This window comes from Achroia grisella, unplaced genomic scaffold (genome assembly GCF_030625045.1).
Source record: "Achroia grisella isolate CSIRO2021 unplaced genomic scaffold, CSIRO_AGI_Agris_v1 utg540, whole genome shotgun sequence".
NCBI classification, from domain to species: Eukaryota; Metazoa; Arthropoda; class Insecta; order Lepidoptera; family Pyralidae; genus Achroia; species Achroia grisella.
This window is the reverse complement of record NW_026712925.1, coordinates 1944339-1962135: the sequence shown is the minus strand read 5'-3', so window position 1 is coordinate 1962135 and position 17797 is coordinate 1944339. Positions and strand designations below refer to the sequence as shown.

Below are 17797 nucleotides of genomic sequence, written 5' to 3'. Positions count from 1 at the left end.
AGTAAATAATAATTATTCAGAAATACAGCGCCCGGAATAGCGAATATATTTTCCGTCTACAAATTAATGAGAAATACTATGATGACACTTAATATAATGATACTTAAATTATTTATAATTCACCTATAATATACTTAGGTCTAAAAACAATGTATAGTAGAATTATCAAATATATTCCATATGCTTTGTGGAAATCTGTGAGAGAAATGTTTTTTTTAAATTTTTCAATACATTTAGTTTCTTATCTGTATTTTTTTTTCTTATTTATATTAGTTCTCAGTGTTTCTGGTCGAAATCATAGTATTATGACATTTTAAAAAGTAGATAAGTAAATTTCCATCTACTCATCCTTTTGTAGTATCCGTTCTGCGGTTCATATAAATTTGTAATGATATCAAATAAATAATAAACAGTTGAAAAATAAAACAAAGAATATTAAGGTATAGACAAAATTTTTGATGACGTAACATAGAACTGTAATTACCAATAACCTAATACAGTGTAAAAATTTTGGGTTCTACGTGGCAAATGGAGTCTTCATTATGCATTGTTTTTTTTATTGTGTACAGTATAGTTAAATTATATACCTATATATATGTATATCTAAACCACATAATAATTTATATTTAATATTGTCATAGTAGTGCCCTTGTTACTTATATTGTCAAGTTTGTAATTTCAGTGGCACAAACAAAACTGTTTGTTCGGAAGATTAGCGTCCGTGATGACGTGAGACGTGTAAGTAATAAGTGCGCAAGGTGAGGTGACCAATTTTGCGAGTAATGAGCATAGTTATGTACATGCAACTTATTCACTGTGCAGAACCAGCTATACATATCCGCATAGTCCTAATACGTAGCTACTCGTGAGCCAAAATTTAAATTAATTCTGTAAGCGAAGATATTTGACTGCAAAAACAAGGCTACCGCTCGCTGTACATACCTATGTATAACAAACATGATTACAAACATTACACAATAGATGGTTTTCCTCATTTCCGTCGTGAATCTTCAAGTACTTGTGACATTACCTGTATTCTTGTTCCTTATTAGTGTGATGATCTGGACTCAGGATACAGGATCACTCGCGACGTCAACTGCGCATTTATCCCTCAGTAGTTTCCAGAAGGCAAGCGAGAGGGACCAGCCGTCGCGGCGGCGCGCGGCAGAATCGCGCGGCCTCGACCTTGGCCGTCAAACCCGCGCATGCGTCCCGCGCCGCGGTCCCCCGCACCTCGCGAGGCCCCCCTCAATTATGTCATTATATACTGGCAGTACCACGACGTTGAGTTGGCTGCTGATGTTGCCAAACACAGTTGCGCTTCGCTGGAGCTGGATCCAGATTTTAGTCCATAAACATCTAATGTAGTATTCAACATACCTATGTATACATTATTTGTGTAACTAGGTAGGTAGCTATAACAAGATGCAACTAATAATGTTATCATTGTAAGTTTTTTGTGGCACGTCGTCACGCAATTTACAGACAAAATAAGTACCTAGTCATACCTACTAAGATAAATACCTATTGAGGATGTTATTAATGAAAACTTATCCAGTCTGCGTCATATTTGTGGACATGTTTCCGTCAACACTAATATATCAGGATATTAATAACTGGCATACTGTACTGGTGCAATTTATTAATGTTATAAATAAAACATGTTTATATAAGGAGACAAAACTTATTTTTTCCACAAAAGTGTGTGTATAATAGCTATAATTCTTTTTTTTATTAAACTAAGTACACACAGTAGTTCACAAAATTGTAATAGCGGGCACTATCTTACTTTGTCTCCAATAGATTGAAGTTGCCATTGTGATACCAATAAATCTATTTTTTGTGTAGGGATTTTGGGTAATTCTATGGTAATTTTATAGTACTCATTGATTAGTATTTGTAAATTACATAGGTACTTACATAGTTCTGAGTTGCCTATAGAAATATACGGTCTTCATGTAATTGCATTTGTTGTATAAATATTAGCTTTGTGCCAGTTCGTGTAGAATATAAAATAAAATGTAAATAGAATGTAAAATAGAACTACTTATTCTGATATTCTTATGTAAAATTGGACAATTTTGAGATTATAGTGGAAAATATTTCAAACACTTACGTATACCCACTTAAGTGATCAAAGACGCTAATTGTAGTCAAGTAGTCATTGCTTGCATTTGAATAAGTGCTAATAGCTGATGCAGTTGTTTTAACTAAAAAGAAAAATGTCACTTAAATAAAAGAACAATAATTTATAAAATATTATAATTATAATTATAACGTAGTATAAAATAAAGTCGCTGTCGTTGTTTGTCCGTCCCTATGTATACTTAAATCTTTAAAACTACGAAACGGATTTTGAAGACGTTTTGTTTAATAGATAGAGTGATTCAAGAGGAAGGTATTATAAATTAAGTGATGCTTCTTTATTAAAATATAAATAAGTCAATATAGTACAATCACAGATAAGATAATATAGAAAATACTATTCAATACTAAACATTAGCCACATGTTTTGTTTGGCCGTATGGCTATAATTTCTACATTTTTGAGATTCTTCGTAGCTTTTTTTATTCTGAGACCATTTACATGCACATTTGTATTTATAACCAGTCTCAAATTCTATCAAGCAGCTTAAACTCTGTATAACGTTCATCACTTTATTCATATGTGCTGATAAACATGGGTGGAGATTCTACTTACAGTTATGGCCTTCACAACTGCTCTCCTGTTTTTAGATTACAATTTTAATTTGAGGGCACAGTTGGAATTCGAATCTAGGCACCGGCCGTCATAATTTCGAATGGAATGGGGTATCGATCGGAGGGATTAAAACATTTTATACATAGGTTACCTTGAAGGCTACATACTGATGCACTAATGGTTCCTAATTCACACAAATTGTAAGCGATTACTTGCCTACTAGAATACTGGTAGAACTAAGCTAAATTAGTTAGTAGAATCACAGATAAGAGGATTGATTGCCACATAATAATACCTGATTTAATTGAAATCTAATTGATGTGTAATTGGAATGAAACTAACCTATGTTTTAAGTTTAAATAAGAAAAATAAAGCGCCTTGAACCAACTAGCGCCATCTATTAGTAAGTTACATAAATAAAATGCAACAGATTACGACGGCATTGCTTTCATTTTTTACTATATAACATAGATCTCGCGTGCCACACCCTCGGGATGAGCAATAAGAAATAATTTTGATAGTATAATGACACACATTTCGTTTGAAATTTTAACGAGAAACATTTTCAATTTACTTGTAAATGAAGGTTGAATATCAAATGCTATTCATAATAGTGAAATTATATTCAGCAAAATAAAAGAATGACTGGAGAATAAACGGGTATTAGCGCCATCTATGTGTCCCTTTCAGAATTTTATAATCCATTATGCTAATTGGGCACACAGGCGTTTCTTAGAATTTATTATAGATGGCTCTGCTAGATGTATAAATAAAATTGGAGTGTTAGTAATATTGAAATAACCGTTGTTTTTCAGTCTATCTGTTTGTTCTGGCTAATCTCTGAAATGGTTGGACCGATTTTGACGGGACTTTTATTGGTAGGTAGTTAATGTAATAAGGACTTTAGGGTACTTTTATTTTAAAAAAATAAATTCAAATTCCACGCGGACGAAGTCGCATGTACAGCTAGTTTTAAATATTACGAAAGCGCTATCACTCCTATTTCTGTTTAGGAAATATATTTAACGAGGCTCAATATTGAATATAATTATTAAATAAAATATTTTTCTTCTTCCTAGTTTTTGTAAACTTTACCTGCATGAAAATAAAGGTTATTGTTCAGTAAAAAAAGTTTTCTAATGAGAATATTAATAAAAGTGATGATGGTGGTGACGTTAACATCGATGGTGCTCCCCAGTAATTACGTGCCTAATAACTGGCATAGGATCCGTAGGATTTATAACATATAGCGTTTGATTTAGCTTAGACACGTGCGTATTGATAGGTTTTTTCGGACTACTCCAATGCTGTTGGCTTCAGTTGGCCTTTACAGCTTCAACGGACGATAAATGGATAGATATAAAAATTAATGTAATATATTTTTTACTTAGATATTTATTAACCCTAAAGATATAATCCTAATACAATTATAAAACCTAATAAAAAGAGGAGTATAATATGAGAAAGTATTTCTTAAAAAATGTCTAATATTTTAAATTTTCGATAAATATTTGTTAGTTGGCGTAAAATTATCAAAGCCGCTAGTCGAAATTGTTGTTATTGTGTTTGGACTCTCAGGAGATTCTTCTTTCATCGTCTTTTTTTCGTTCTTTGTCCTGAAATAAGATAATAGGTAAAATGAAAATTTTGCATTATCTATGTGTATGGTATTTATATATACTAGATTTATGTGTCTATAGGAGATTGCAAGTAACAATAACCTATATTTATAACTTTTGTCTAGCACTTTCCAACATACTATAGGTTCATCAAATAAAAACATAAAATGTTTTTATTCGATGTACCTACGTAATAAAGAGATGTTATTGATTATGTTTATCTGTAAAAAGTCACTTCTGTTCATGTAATTATTTTAAAATTCAATAATATTTGTTTATTATTAAAATAATATTTTAAATGTTTAAAATAACTAATATTTAACTAAGTTTTAATGAATTATATTCACTATATATACTAATATTTCAAACGGAAATACTTAGGGAAAAAATAAATAAACTATGTAGCTATTGAACACTTTTATTCTTTTTTTAGAAAGTGAGAGAAAACTGTAATAGTTGACATTAGTTTCAATAACTTCATGGTCTAGCGGTTTTGCACGCCGCTTTATTTCCAAAGGTCGCGGGTTCGATTCCTCGCATGGTACAAACTTGTATTCATGAGTATGATTGTTTGTATAGGTCTGGGTGTTATCTACTATATGTATATTATGTAAGCATTTACAAAAAATGTATTTATATCAGTTGTCTAGTATCCATAACATAAGCTCTGCTTAGCTTGGGAGTAGATGGCGTTGTGTGAATTGTCCAGAGATACTATAGTTATAATAGATTTTACCTTTATTTAAGGAGGTACGGATAAATTTAAATATTGTATACATACATGGACTTAATCCATAGCTGAAGCAAATTGTTCACTGGCGCTTCTGCCAATAACCAAATTAGAAGTGAACTCACGCCACTCCAAAATATAGTTCCCGCTGCAGCATTCAGCTGTGATGTAAAAAACATAACAATTAGTTTAAAATAACTATCAAACTGGCTGTTTTCTGCGCGCTGCTTTTCTGAGATTTACCAATCTGGTGATAGAATTTATCTTCATGTCAAATTTCAACATTTAGCCGTGAAAAGGTAACAAGTGAGCAGTCAGGCAGACAAACACACATTTTCATTTATTAGCATGGATTTAACTGTATAATATTATCATATCTGTATTTACCCCTCCTATCGATCCCCCGTCTAATTCGATCGAATCGAAACCCTAGCGGTGCCCTCAGACTAAAGTCTTATCCGTCAGGCGGGAGTTGGCTTTCAGCCGCTCCAGAAGTCCTGAACTACACTTATTGAGAAAAAACTGTTTATAATAATAATTTTTATTACTCAAATTTTTGGCTTATTGAGCTATTTGAAAAGATATTCAATTAGTAGATATATTTCTTACCGTGTCCAATGCATCGAAATTACGAGGATTCCTGGCTATGAACACGTTACGTGTAATAAATAACGTATGAGTTAAGTATATGCCGTAAGTAAGTCGGCTGAGCGGCACCCATGGGGACCACGACAGAAATTGTTTCACCACCGCTGAAAACAAAGCAAACAAACAAAATTAAATATCCAATCTACCTCAAACCATTATATCTCATATAATAAATAATTTCATATATAAACATTTACAAAAATAGTCATAGTAAACCAACGCGGCATATCGAGGCAGGGTACTCGAGATACTGGAAGCGTTGCCACTTTGAATGGGCATACTTAACCTCTGGGAATAGCAGCTACCAGCTCTCAGGTCACAAGTAACCTCGATATGCCACGCTTAAATACTTGTCAACAACAATTTCGCTTCCGGACTGCACGGACAATCTAATTTTTTAATTTGGCGATCCGTCCCGGCTCTGCTCGTCCATTTATACACTAAAGACTTCGTCAAAAATTAATCTTGATAAATTAAATGTTTTCTATGTATATACATCGGAAACACCCCGAACATACAAACAATCATATTCATAGTTATATATATTGGTTCTGCATAATGTATCTATTGTTACAATTTACAGATTAAAAGAGTTATTTGAAAAAAAATGACTATTTATATTTCAGTTAACTTATTTTGATTTGACATACCCTTAATTATAACTTAGTGATTATTATAATAATACTAATTTATAAACACATAACTTTGTGTGTTTTTCTTGAATATACACAAGCATCACTAGATAGGTACAGTCACTATACTAATATTAGATGACTTTACTACTGCGTTTATTTCATGCAGATATATTTACAGTGGCAGTAACACTGTATTAAACGAAAAAGTTCACCTTAACCCTAACTAATTGCGATAATCGCGGTTCATTGATTTACTCTTAGATTAGCGTTAGTTTCCGAACTAAAGGTATGTGACAGAATCTAGAAAGTATAACATTAAATACACAATTTTCTTGTTCTACACTCGGTTTAGTTTTACTTAATTTTTTTAATATACTTTTGTAATATACTATTACACCCTATATATTTTATGTTTTCTTTATAATTTATTTATTATTTATTATATTTGCACCAACAATTATTAACTGCAGTATTTATGATTATGTCCGCCAAATGTAGTACTATATTATCTTCTGTATCATACACATTAAATTTAAATAAATAAATAAAATATATCTTCTCGGGCCTATGTACATACATAATCTATGGCAATATTTATACTTTAACGTTTAGTTCAGTCATTTCTCATATTATGAGATATTGTGTGTGCCCGGAAGTTTTTGCTTCACGTATAATTTTTTTTTAGTTTAAAATAGAAGGAATATTGTACTCACGGACATTACCCCAGCTACAACAGAAGACAAGTAAGGAGACACCGCACGCCCATATTGGCCTGTTGAAAGCAGCATACAATATGCCTTCTATGGGGTTGTATTCACGCCAGAGGAATGTAGCTCCGTTGATCATCACTAGCAACATTACTAACATAGCCAGGAAAGCACCAAACACCGACCATTTCTGAAAACATACTTTTATGATGTAATTGAATAGCAAATATGCCGGTAGCCCAACTGATGGTACTGTTTTCTATAATAAACAGCACAACATGGATATCCCACCAAAATAACCATGCTTGTTATCCATTGCAATTTCGACAGATAAGAAGGTTTTAGGTAATATTTCTTTACTGCTAATTTCACTCACCCTTCAACCAAAACAAATCTTGATGTTTTTAATGTACTTTTCTATTTGATTAAAGAGTTATTATTATTATCTTACAAAACAAGCAGACAAATGTACCAACGAAGTTGACTTAAAGGTCAGTTTAGTATTATGTTAGGCATTGAATAGTAATAATTGGATTTATATTCAAGTTTTATCCCTTTCATTACAAACTAAACTATGAAACCTTTCCACTTTACGATATTAGTGAATACACCTAGTGATTTCGTATATCCCTGGGATAAACGATGCTTGCAAACATTACTTGTGCGCCAGAAAAACGAGTAATAATAACAATAATAACCCTGGACTATTTCCACAGCAATATAATAATATATATTTTTTTAATGTATTCATAATATACATAGACTACCCAGACCAATAACAATAATTAAAGTCACGAATACAAATGTGTGCATCGTGAGAAAAATCTAAGCGATCATCGGAAATGCTAAACCGCTAGACCTCCGAGGTCAACAAAGTGCTATTGGTGTTGCCCACATTTGAACCACACGACCTTTGCATGTAAGTCGGGGTAGTTTGTTATTGTATTGAAGAAGTGTAGAAAATAAATAAAAACCTTAGTTATCTTGTTATCGTTTCCAGAAGATCCATATCGCACAAACAAAAAGCCACTAACAAAACCAACCATGTATGCTGCATACCTCGCGTGGCTTTTGATATACGTGACATGGAACTGCTCACTGGCTCGAGGATCTGACACAAACCTGCGCAGAAAGGTGGGTATAATTAAAAAAAAAATACTTATTTACTTATAGGCACATAGTTATTCACAATTTTAGAATAAATTTGAGATATCATAATGAAATATAATATCTCTCTTGTCTCGTCTTCATCATCATCATCAGCCCACTGCAGTCGACTGCTGAATATAGGCCTCTCCCAAGGAATGCCACTGGGCACAGTCTTATAATAAATAATTTTAATGAAATCTTTACCATATTTACAAAAACGCAAAATCTCTGTTAACTCTTCTTTAGGTATTGAGCTCTTTTCTTAATTTGAAAGAATCGAAACATTGTAACAGTTAAATGAGGTGTTTGATAGTTTTTACTTGTTGTTGAATTTTAATATTCCACTGTTAATAAACTCATGTTATCATGATGTTATAATTTGTAAGACTATATTTTTAGTCTACATTTTAGTTTACAATGTCAAACATAGTACTTTAATATAATTCCGTTGTCTATAAAGTGTACATTAAAAAAGTAAAACTTTAGCGCAAAAATACTAACAAGTAGTAAAAAGAGATAATATTATTAATTATATAGAGATTCAAGATGAGAGCAAATATATATAGTTATTTATTTCAATGCATAATAGTATTGTACATATGTAATTATTTTCAGCTCGGTTTATAGAATAAACAGGAAAATTATTAGATTTCTACAGTGATTTATATATTTTCATTGTTTTTAAAAATATCCTGTCGTACAGGGGTAATCAGTATACTACGTCAACAGTTCAACTAATGTAATAAAAGCTTACTTACGCTACGTATTTAATGATGGTAAAGTAGTCAACAATAGATCGAAACAATTACAAGGAAATTATGCAAGGCGTGGTAGGTATGTAGACAGAGGATATATAGAGAATCACTTCATAGATTTCCATGGCAATGAATCAACAGCGTGTTCTCATGTCGTAATGATGGTGTATTTGACGCACTTCTTCACATTGACACTAGTATTTACTAACGTTGGTAGATACCTACCTACTTATATAACACTTTAATTATTCTTTATAACACCTTATTACACTATATAGGTGTCCACCACGCAATAGTATCAATATTATAAATGGATCCATATTAGCGTTCACCTTCAAAACTTTCCATAGACTAAAGTAGATTTTTTGCTTAACTAACTTTCCTTACTAATTTGAAAAAAGTTGCTAATGAATTTGTTTTATTTACAATAGATAGTTTATAAATATTCGTTTTTAAATATTTTTATCATTATTTCATGCAGTTCCAGATATTTATGAACATTACATGTATGTTTACTTATTATTAACATATCCTGGTAATACATTCATATTCTACTGTTGGGCACAGGTAGGTACTATTCTTCTCATAAGATTTATATTTCTAATTGCAATCGCAAAATAATATTTTTTTTCTTGCAATAATGACGAACATATTGTACATGAATAAATTATTCCAAAAGGATTGGAACTATGCTCAAATTTCTTGCCATCGCTACGCATTATTAATCACTCGGCTTTAAATAATAGCGAGGCAAGAACGATGATTATACTCTATCTAATAATCCATAATAATATTTACCATCATTTAGCTGCATGCGACTGTACATAAAGACTACATAATTAATTAAATCGCTATTGATGCAATTTTAAACGTGTCTATAGTTTTTTTCTACGTCGTAACACTGATTCTATTCCATGTTGTGCAAATAGCGTGAATGTGAAATAAGTACCTACGTTTGAAATCTATATATAGCTAAATGCAAAATTTACTTTATGTAAACAAATGGAGTTTGAGGTTCAGTAGTTCAATAATATCTCACACATGTAAATGACTAAAGAGTTCCAAATGTTATTATATACATTTGGAACTCTTTAGTCATTTACATATTATAATTTCTGATAGTAAAGTTAAAGTAGAATAGCATATTTCCAGACTTAATCGTACGTACAGTACTTGTAAATAGTAATTACAACGCTTAAAATAAGTGGCACTTACTTTTTTATACTATGAGTATTCATTAATATAACAAATAGGAATGTATGTCTGTCTGTTAACTTTTCACAAATCAACGGCTGACAAACAAACGGCTTAATAAAATTTGGTATGAAGATAGATTATAACAAGAAGATAGGCATAGATATCTGTTATACCTATTATCTAACAATTTATTCTTAACTTGAAATGTGAGACTGTCTTTTCACTGCATTTATAGATACTATTGATAAAGTAATTAAAATTACAATACTCACTCATAATTGAAAAGCTGAACGGGGGGCAGCTTGTTGAGGTAGTTTAGTATTGCGGGGGCAACTATAGAGGCCACGGCTAATGCACCCGCACAAACGAGACCAAGTCGGGGGGAACTCTTGTATACCCAGTAGGCCAACACAGTCACCAAGAAGAAGTGGAAGTCGCAAGGAATGTACCAAGATATGACTAGACACTGGAAATATGAAGTTTTTAGTTTGCATATATACTAATATAAAGGTAGATTTAACTTGTCATAAGTTTATGTAATAAATAGATTTAAACTACACAATTCAAGATATTTAGATTTGATTTAGTTTGATACAGACTTTTGAAATCATAATTAATTTTAACATTTTTAACAGATCAGTAACAGTCTAATTAAAGTTCGTAAATTTTAGCTGAAATTTCTCTTTTTCTTTATATGTATGTATAAAGTTTATCAATTTTATTATTATACATAAAGTGTACTACCAAAAGACTAAGAAAGGTATTACCACAGATAATATATGGTATTACGAATGAAAGATCAAAGTCGCATTTTTCTCCCGGTATACTAAAAATAATTTTGTTGGTACTCACAATATGTTCACTATCGATGTAATTGTTGACCATTAGGAGATTAAGCCACCAGTTTTGGCGGCAATTCTCTGTCTCGCCAGCTATAACTCGGTTCCACAAAGGGCCCGACCCCGTGTACGGATATACAGCGCATAAATAAAATATAACCACAGCAAACGCAACCGTCAACCTAAGAAAAATAACATACGAAGAGCTACAAAGTACAATAAATCGAAGAAAATGTGAACATGTTATTACTTTGTCACAGTGAAAGTATTAGCCACTCCATACATTTTTATTCGTTACTATAATGGTAAGGTATAAATCTGTTTATATATATTGCTCACCATCCGTGATCCCAAATAATGGGATAAAAGCAAGACAATGATAATGTTGATATTGCTAACCATCGAAGTTTTCTTGCTTATTGTTGTATAAACTAGATATAACATTTTAATCGCCTTCAAAATTAAGAGGTATTGTAAAGTGCATTTTATAGTAACGGGACATAATCGAAAATTCTACGATGGATCAGATAATTTGTTTTAATATTCACAGATCAAAAAATATATAGTAATCATCAAAATAATGCAATATGCAAATAAATTATACATTAAGTCCTTTCAATTGAGTATTAATTTTTAGCAGCGATATATAACATATCTATTAATTAACAATTAGGTTTCCATAAAAATCTGTAAAATATTATTTACCTGATATATCTCTTGAGTAGAAGCATAAAAACATTTGGCATTCTCTTTAATTTTGTAATAGCAGTTGCTAAGAGAAACCCTGAGAGGAAGAAGTAAGTGTCTACAAACAGATCATCGTGCACCACGAACATCCCCGTGGTTGATAGAGCATCCTTTAAAAAATATATTTCTATGTATAACAAATTTTTAGTAACAACTAATATACACTAATTATCAAAATCTTTATTAAATAAATTATATCCACATTAAAGACACCAACTTATTATTTATAATATTAGAAGATAATTCTTTGAAAAGTTGCATCTGTATATAAAATTTTACATTGAACTAATGAACTTATTACTTACACGATCAACTTCCAACCCATTACTAATTGGTCCTGCATTCTGGATGCCTATCTGATGGTCCATCACTATGAAGCAAATAGTCAAGAAACGAATGCCATATAGAACTTCGGTGCCTTCCTTATTAACCTTCAATAAATCCTTTGCATTTTTTCTTAAACAAAATACCTTTATGATATTGTTCACTGAAAATATTAAATAATTTTTATTATAAAACTTTGGTATATATTATGTAGGGGGGAGGGGATTGCCTTCAGGGTTACGGAAGAATAATCTTCCGTTCACACATTCTCGTGACTCTGATAAAAGGTTAAGAAAAGGACACAGACAACAGCTTGGAGTCCGGCAGTACCCATTTACCTCCTCCGGGGCGGCAGGAAAAACCTTATGGAGATCTTCCATAAGGATTTTCCTTTCAAGTTAAAAAGACGGGATTAGTAGTCCCATGGTTAGCAATGTAGGGTTTAATTCCTGATGAATTCGCCACGAGGAGCTAACTGACATGATTTCATGATAATCTTATCATTCTTCCCTGGTATTCCACTAGTGCATTCTGTTAGCGTAGGCGGATGAAGTATATATATATTATTATTTATTTATACTAAAAATAGTATCCTTACTAGTAGAATTATCTTTCTTTCCGTTATTTAGAATTGTACAAATGCAGCATACTGTTACTAAAAGCGTCAGGATAATCCTGAAAGAAAAAGTTAATTTATTAGTAATTAGATCTATATTGATAAGTGTTCGTAGAGCACGGAGCAAAAACACGTATCAAATTTTTACGTATAATGAATGAATTAAATTAATGACGATTTTTAAACTTATAAAAACAATCAAAATATTAGATAAATAGTAATGACTCATACGGACGGACTCGTTTTGACACATATCTCATGTATTATAATGACATGGCTGATATTAATTTAATGAAAATATTATCTAAGAAAATTGTAGACTAAGACATTGAAGAGACTAATGTTTGTTTTGAACTTTAATTGTTTGATTTTTTTAATATTTGATTATGGAACTACTCTGCATATACGGGTACATATATGGTGGTGAGCTATGAAGATCTTCAGTAGACTAATTTCCATCAATGCAGACAATTTCGGTTGTGAATTCACTTAAAAACAATCTAGGTATATAATATTCGTTTTTAATTAATTTTTATGATAATCTTTTCAGCTATTTTTAACTTTTGCTCGATTTGTACTAACATAAAGTTAAAAAAAACGACGTACAATAGAAACTGTATATAAAGACATTCAAGGAAACATGAAATGTGTCTACGTCTGACCATACATTGAGTCTTTATAAACAATATATATAATTATTTCATTGATTCAATATAGAATTTTTTTATGTAGTCGTTACAACAGATTCCTGGTTATTAAGGGTGGTTTAATCAGATTTGTACTGTATATGAATAAAAATTAAAATATACTAACATGAACGAAAAGAATAGTACGTCATACTCCCTGGAGTCGTTTATCTTTTGGCATGGCGTGTCTACTGCAATTCTTGGTCGAATGCCAGCAACTCCGAGGTGGCTGTGAGCGAGCATCGTCGATAGTAGACGTTCAACAGACTGCGATCCACAATTTGCAGGAACGCACACACCCCATGTTATTTCATTGAGAGCACGTGTGTTTGCTGGCCGGTGCTATACATAAATTAACAACAAGTAATACATATTTACAATAAAAAAAATTATCCTGGTAATATCATTCATTTATTTTAATAATAATAATAAGTCATCCACACCCGAGTTAAGCTAGCTAAAGTTCGTATTATAGGTATCTACTAGATAACTAATACAAATACATAGATATATATTTTTTTCTTAAATACATACATATCATATACCTAGAAAACACCGAAACCGATACAAACTATCATACTCGTGAACACAAATGTTCGTGTACCGTGCAAGGAGTCGAACCGACCGATCGAATCATCGGAAGTAAGGCAGTGTGCTAAACCAGGCCGTCATTTTATTTTATTTATTTATATGACGTCAATATACAAAATACATATGCATATACATAGACGTACTTAATGCTATACATTATTTTTTAACGGTTAACCACAGGTTACGCAGAGAAAAATTTTAGGCGGTGCAAATAAAAACAATAAGAAAGACAATATATCATAAACATACACGCGCATTTTCAAATAATAATAAAAAACATAAGTTTTTAAAATGAAACTGTATGTTTACAGGTGAAAAAATATAAATAATAATTAAAAAATATGTTTATAATGAACGTAAATTGTTACTATATTTTTACAACGCAATGTTACAATATGATAAAAAAACTGTAGCACTAACATTAAGTTTTGTATACATCACACATTTAATTTATATACTCGTAGTTCATAAAATTATTGCCTCTCTCTTGCATCTCTCTATTTTTTTAAAATAGAGATAAAGTTATACATTTTTATTTGTCAGGATAGTATTTTCTTTGCCATTTCATAACCACTTGTCATATGTGTAGTCCGAATTAAAATAAAGACAGGTAATATTAATTTTTATTATACTCTATGGCCAAGCGGGACAGAGCTAAAAGTCGGTATAAACAAGAGAGATCACAATTTAATTTTGAAACGTATAAAAAGCTTCGCAACATCTGCAACAGAATGTGTAGGGATGCTAAACGCCGATACATTCATTCAACTATACAAAACCTTAATCAGTCTCAAATTTGGAAATTTCTTCAATCACTAGGAGTGAGCAAGTCTACTGATTCTTTTAAAAGTAACTTGGACCTCAATGCTTTAAATAAGCACTTCTCTTCCTCACCTGTCACTCTTAGCAATCTCACTAAAGCTAATTCTATTTCAACTCTTTCAAGTCTTGCTCCACTCAATTGCCCTTCATTTACTTTCAGTGCAATACCAGTAGATGCTGTTAAGAAAATCCTTCTATCTTTTTCCTCTAAAGCCATCGGTAGTGACAACATAAGCCTTGATATGATCCTTCCTGTGTTGGATGACATTTTGCCAGTGCTTACTCACATTATTAACTTTTCACTCAGCAACAATGTCTTTCCATCACAATGGAAAAAGGCTTATGTCATACCAGTTCCCAAAACAAGTAATCCTACTTGTCTCTCCCAATTTCGTCCCATTTCTATTCTTCCTTTACTCTCCAAAGCTCTTGAATCCGTTGTCCATAATCAACTTTATACATATCTCTCCACCAATAACCTGTTATGTCCTTTCCAGTCAGGCTTCCGTCCCTTCCACAGCACTACTGGGGCGCTTCTTAATATTACAGAGGATATACGGCAGGCTATGGATGACACCAAATTGACTGCCATTATTTTATTGGACTTCAGCAGTGCATTCAACTCTGTTGATTTCGATATTCTCCTTGGTGCCCTCCGTGCCGTTAACATTTCAAATTCTGTTATAGAATGGTTCTCTTCTTTTCTTTTCGGTCGCCAGCAGTGTGTTAGAACCAGTGATGGTTCCTCAGACTGGACTTCTCTAACTGCTGGTGTACCTCAAGGCGGTGTACTCTCTCCTTTACTATTTTCAGTGTTTATTAACAATATTTCTCGAGTCATTACTTCTCCCTTCCATCTGTATGCAGATGATCTGCAGTTATACCGTCACTTCTCCTTGTCGGAAGTGACTCAAACAGTAGAAGCTTTAAACTGTGATCTCTTGAGTATTCAATCGTGGGCTAGATCTTTCGGTCTCATTATTAATCCGTCCAAATCCCAAGCCATGATTGTTGGTAGTAGCAGACTAAGGTACAAGTTGGATTGGTCTTTGGTACCCCCAATAATATACAACAACATTGAGATAGCGTACACTGACAAGGTTAAAAATTTAGGACTTATTTTGGATTGTACTATGTCATGGATTTCCCATGTCAACGAAATTAGTAGAAGAATACACTTTTCATATCACTCTCTCAAACGTCTCCAATATTTTCTTCCCTTCAGCACCAAAATTATGCTCGCGCAATCCATTTTACTTCCCATTCTTGACTATGCCGACGTTTGCTTCTTAGATATGACTGAGGAGCTTTTAAATAAACTAGAGCGCTTACAAAATTTAGCTATAAGATTTATCTTCAGTTTACGCAAATATGACCACGTTTCCGATTTCCGCGCTCGTTTAAAATGGCTCCCAATCCGTATTCGGCATAATGTGCATATCCTATCCATGCTCTATAATATTCTTAATAATCCTAATGCTCCCGCCTACCTTCGTTCCCGCTTTCAATTGTTACCCCCCTCTTCCCGTCCCAAACGCCTTTGCCAAAACCACTCGAGGATCCTTAAACTTCCTAACAGTAGAACTCAGTTTATGGGTAACTCCTTTTCGTTTCGTGCTGCTCAGCTATGGAATAATCTCCCTTTGGAGATTCAAAAAAGTCCATCTAGTGGTTCTTTTAAGAAAAAGTTAAAATCATATTACCTTTCTACTGCTATGTGATTAGTGTCATCATTGTATATATATCTTTGTAGTATTTATTGTTTGATTTAGTATATATTTATGGTTATTATATATTTATTATAAATGTAATTTTATTTGTTTAGGTATTCAAGTACATATTATATATTAATATATATATATATTTTTTTTTATCTTTATGTATATTGTATTAGTATCTGTATTTTGGACATTATATTTTTATGTTTAGTTTTAATTATTTTGACATTTTCATAAAAAATATAATTTGCACATTTTAACCCACTCAACACTTCCTATGCCACGCTCTATTGGGTTGACTGGAAGAGATCTCTTTTAGAGATAAGTCCTCCTTTGTTAACATTAGCTGTAATTAATTTACTTATAAATGTATTTAAGTGCAATAAAGAATATTTACATAAGAGAGATGATATATTAAACTGAAGAGATTACCTGCAAATAATCCAGTACAGATCCATAAGGATACTTCCATTCGTGACTTTTATTTCTCTTCTTTACAAAATGATCCGTCCTCTCTAAGACTATTTCTGACAAACAGTATTGTGTTTTCAGTTCAGGGTGAAGGTTAGACCAAGGCGTGTTAATACACTCATCGAAATTGCCAAGTTGATACCGATTTCCATACAAAAGTCCAAGAGGCTGGGACGATATAGAATCCCAATCTATTAAGTAGTTAATACAATATATTAATATTTTACTATTTAACTAATCATAAATGTAGAAACATAAATAAACACATTAACTTACTAAACACTGCCCACATAGTAAAATTTTGTAAACTTTTAATTAAAACTAGGGTTTGATTTAAACATGGCTCTTCGTCAGTTGTCCAATTCTGATTTTTCAAAGCAAACAAAACATCCTCTAAATAGATTCGACTATTTTCCTGTGATGGTATTTTCGGTGGCATTCGCAAATTATTTCTCTGTATTCCCTCATTCTTGGATGGGACATCTTTTATTAGAGTTGATAATTTCGTTGATGTTTCGTCTCTCATCTGTTTCATCATGTGGCATTTTGATATTGTAAGAATAAATAAAAACAATGACTTCATATTTACAGCAAGAATAGTGATGTTAAACTGAAGTTGGGACAAGAAGTAACTAACACTTTATGAGAACATCTTGCATAATTATTGTCAGGCAATCATCTCTAATTAGATGAGCTATTGTGATTATAATCTAAGGGAATAATAGTAAGGGCAACGTATTCGATTGTTCAGTCAATGCTTTAGTTATTTATTATGCATAGGTAATACGGTAATACTAATCTTGTACTTTAAATTAAGTTATTACCTGTACTCCGTATATAATA

General features: G+C 32.0%; 1 protein-coding gene across 1 annotated transcript; it reads right to left on the bottom strand.

The window, feature by feature from the left end:
- Window positions 1–4192: 4192 nt before the first annotated feature.
- Window positions 4193–17537, bottom strand: LOC131847752 (nose resistant to fluoxetine protein 6-like). Its single transcript, XM_059197401.1, has 13 exons — window positions 17231–17537; window positions 16916–17145; window positions 13480–13694; window positions 12649–12725; window positions 12032–12213; window positions 11685–11836; window positions 10993–11161; window positions 10413–10606; window positions 8014–8161; window positions 7046–7229; window positions 5659–5801; window positions 5101–5210; window positions 4193–4316 (listed from the first exon to the last, which is right to left on the bottom strand). Exons 1-13 carry the CDS (start codon window positions 17535–17537, stop codon window positions 4193–4195), a joined length of 2235 nt encoding a protein of 744 aa, XP_059053384.1.
- Between the last annotated feature and the right edge of the window lie 260 nt (window positions 17538–17797).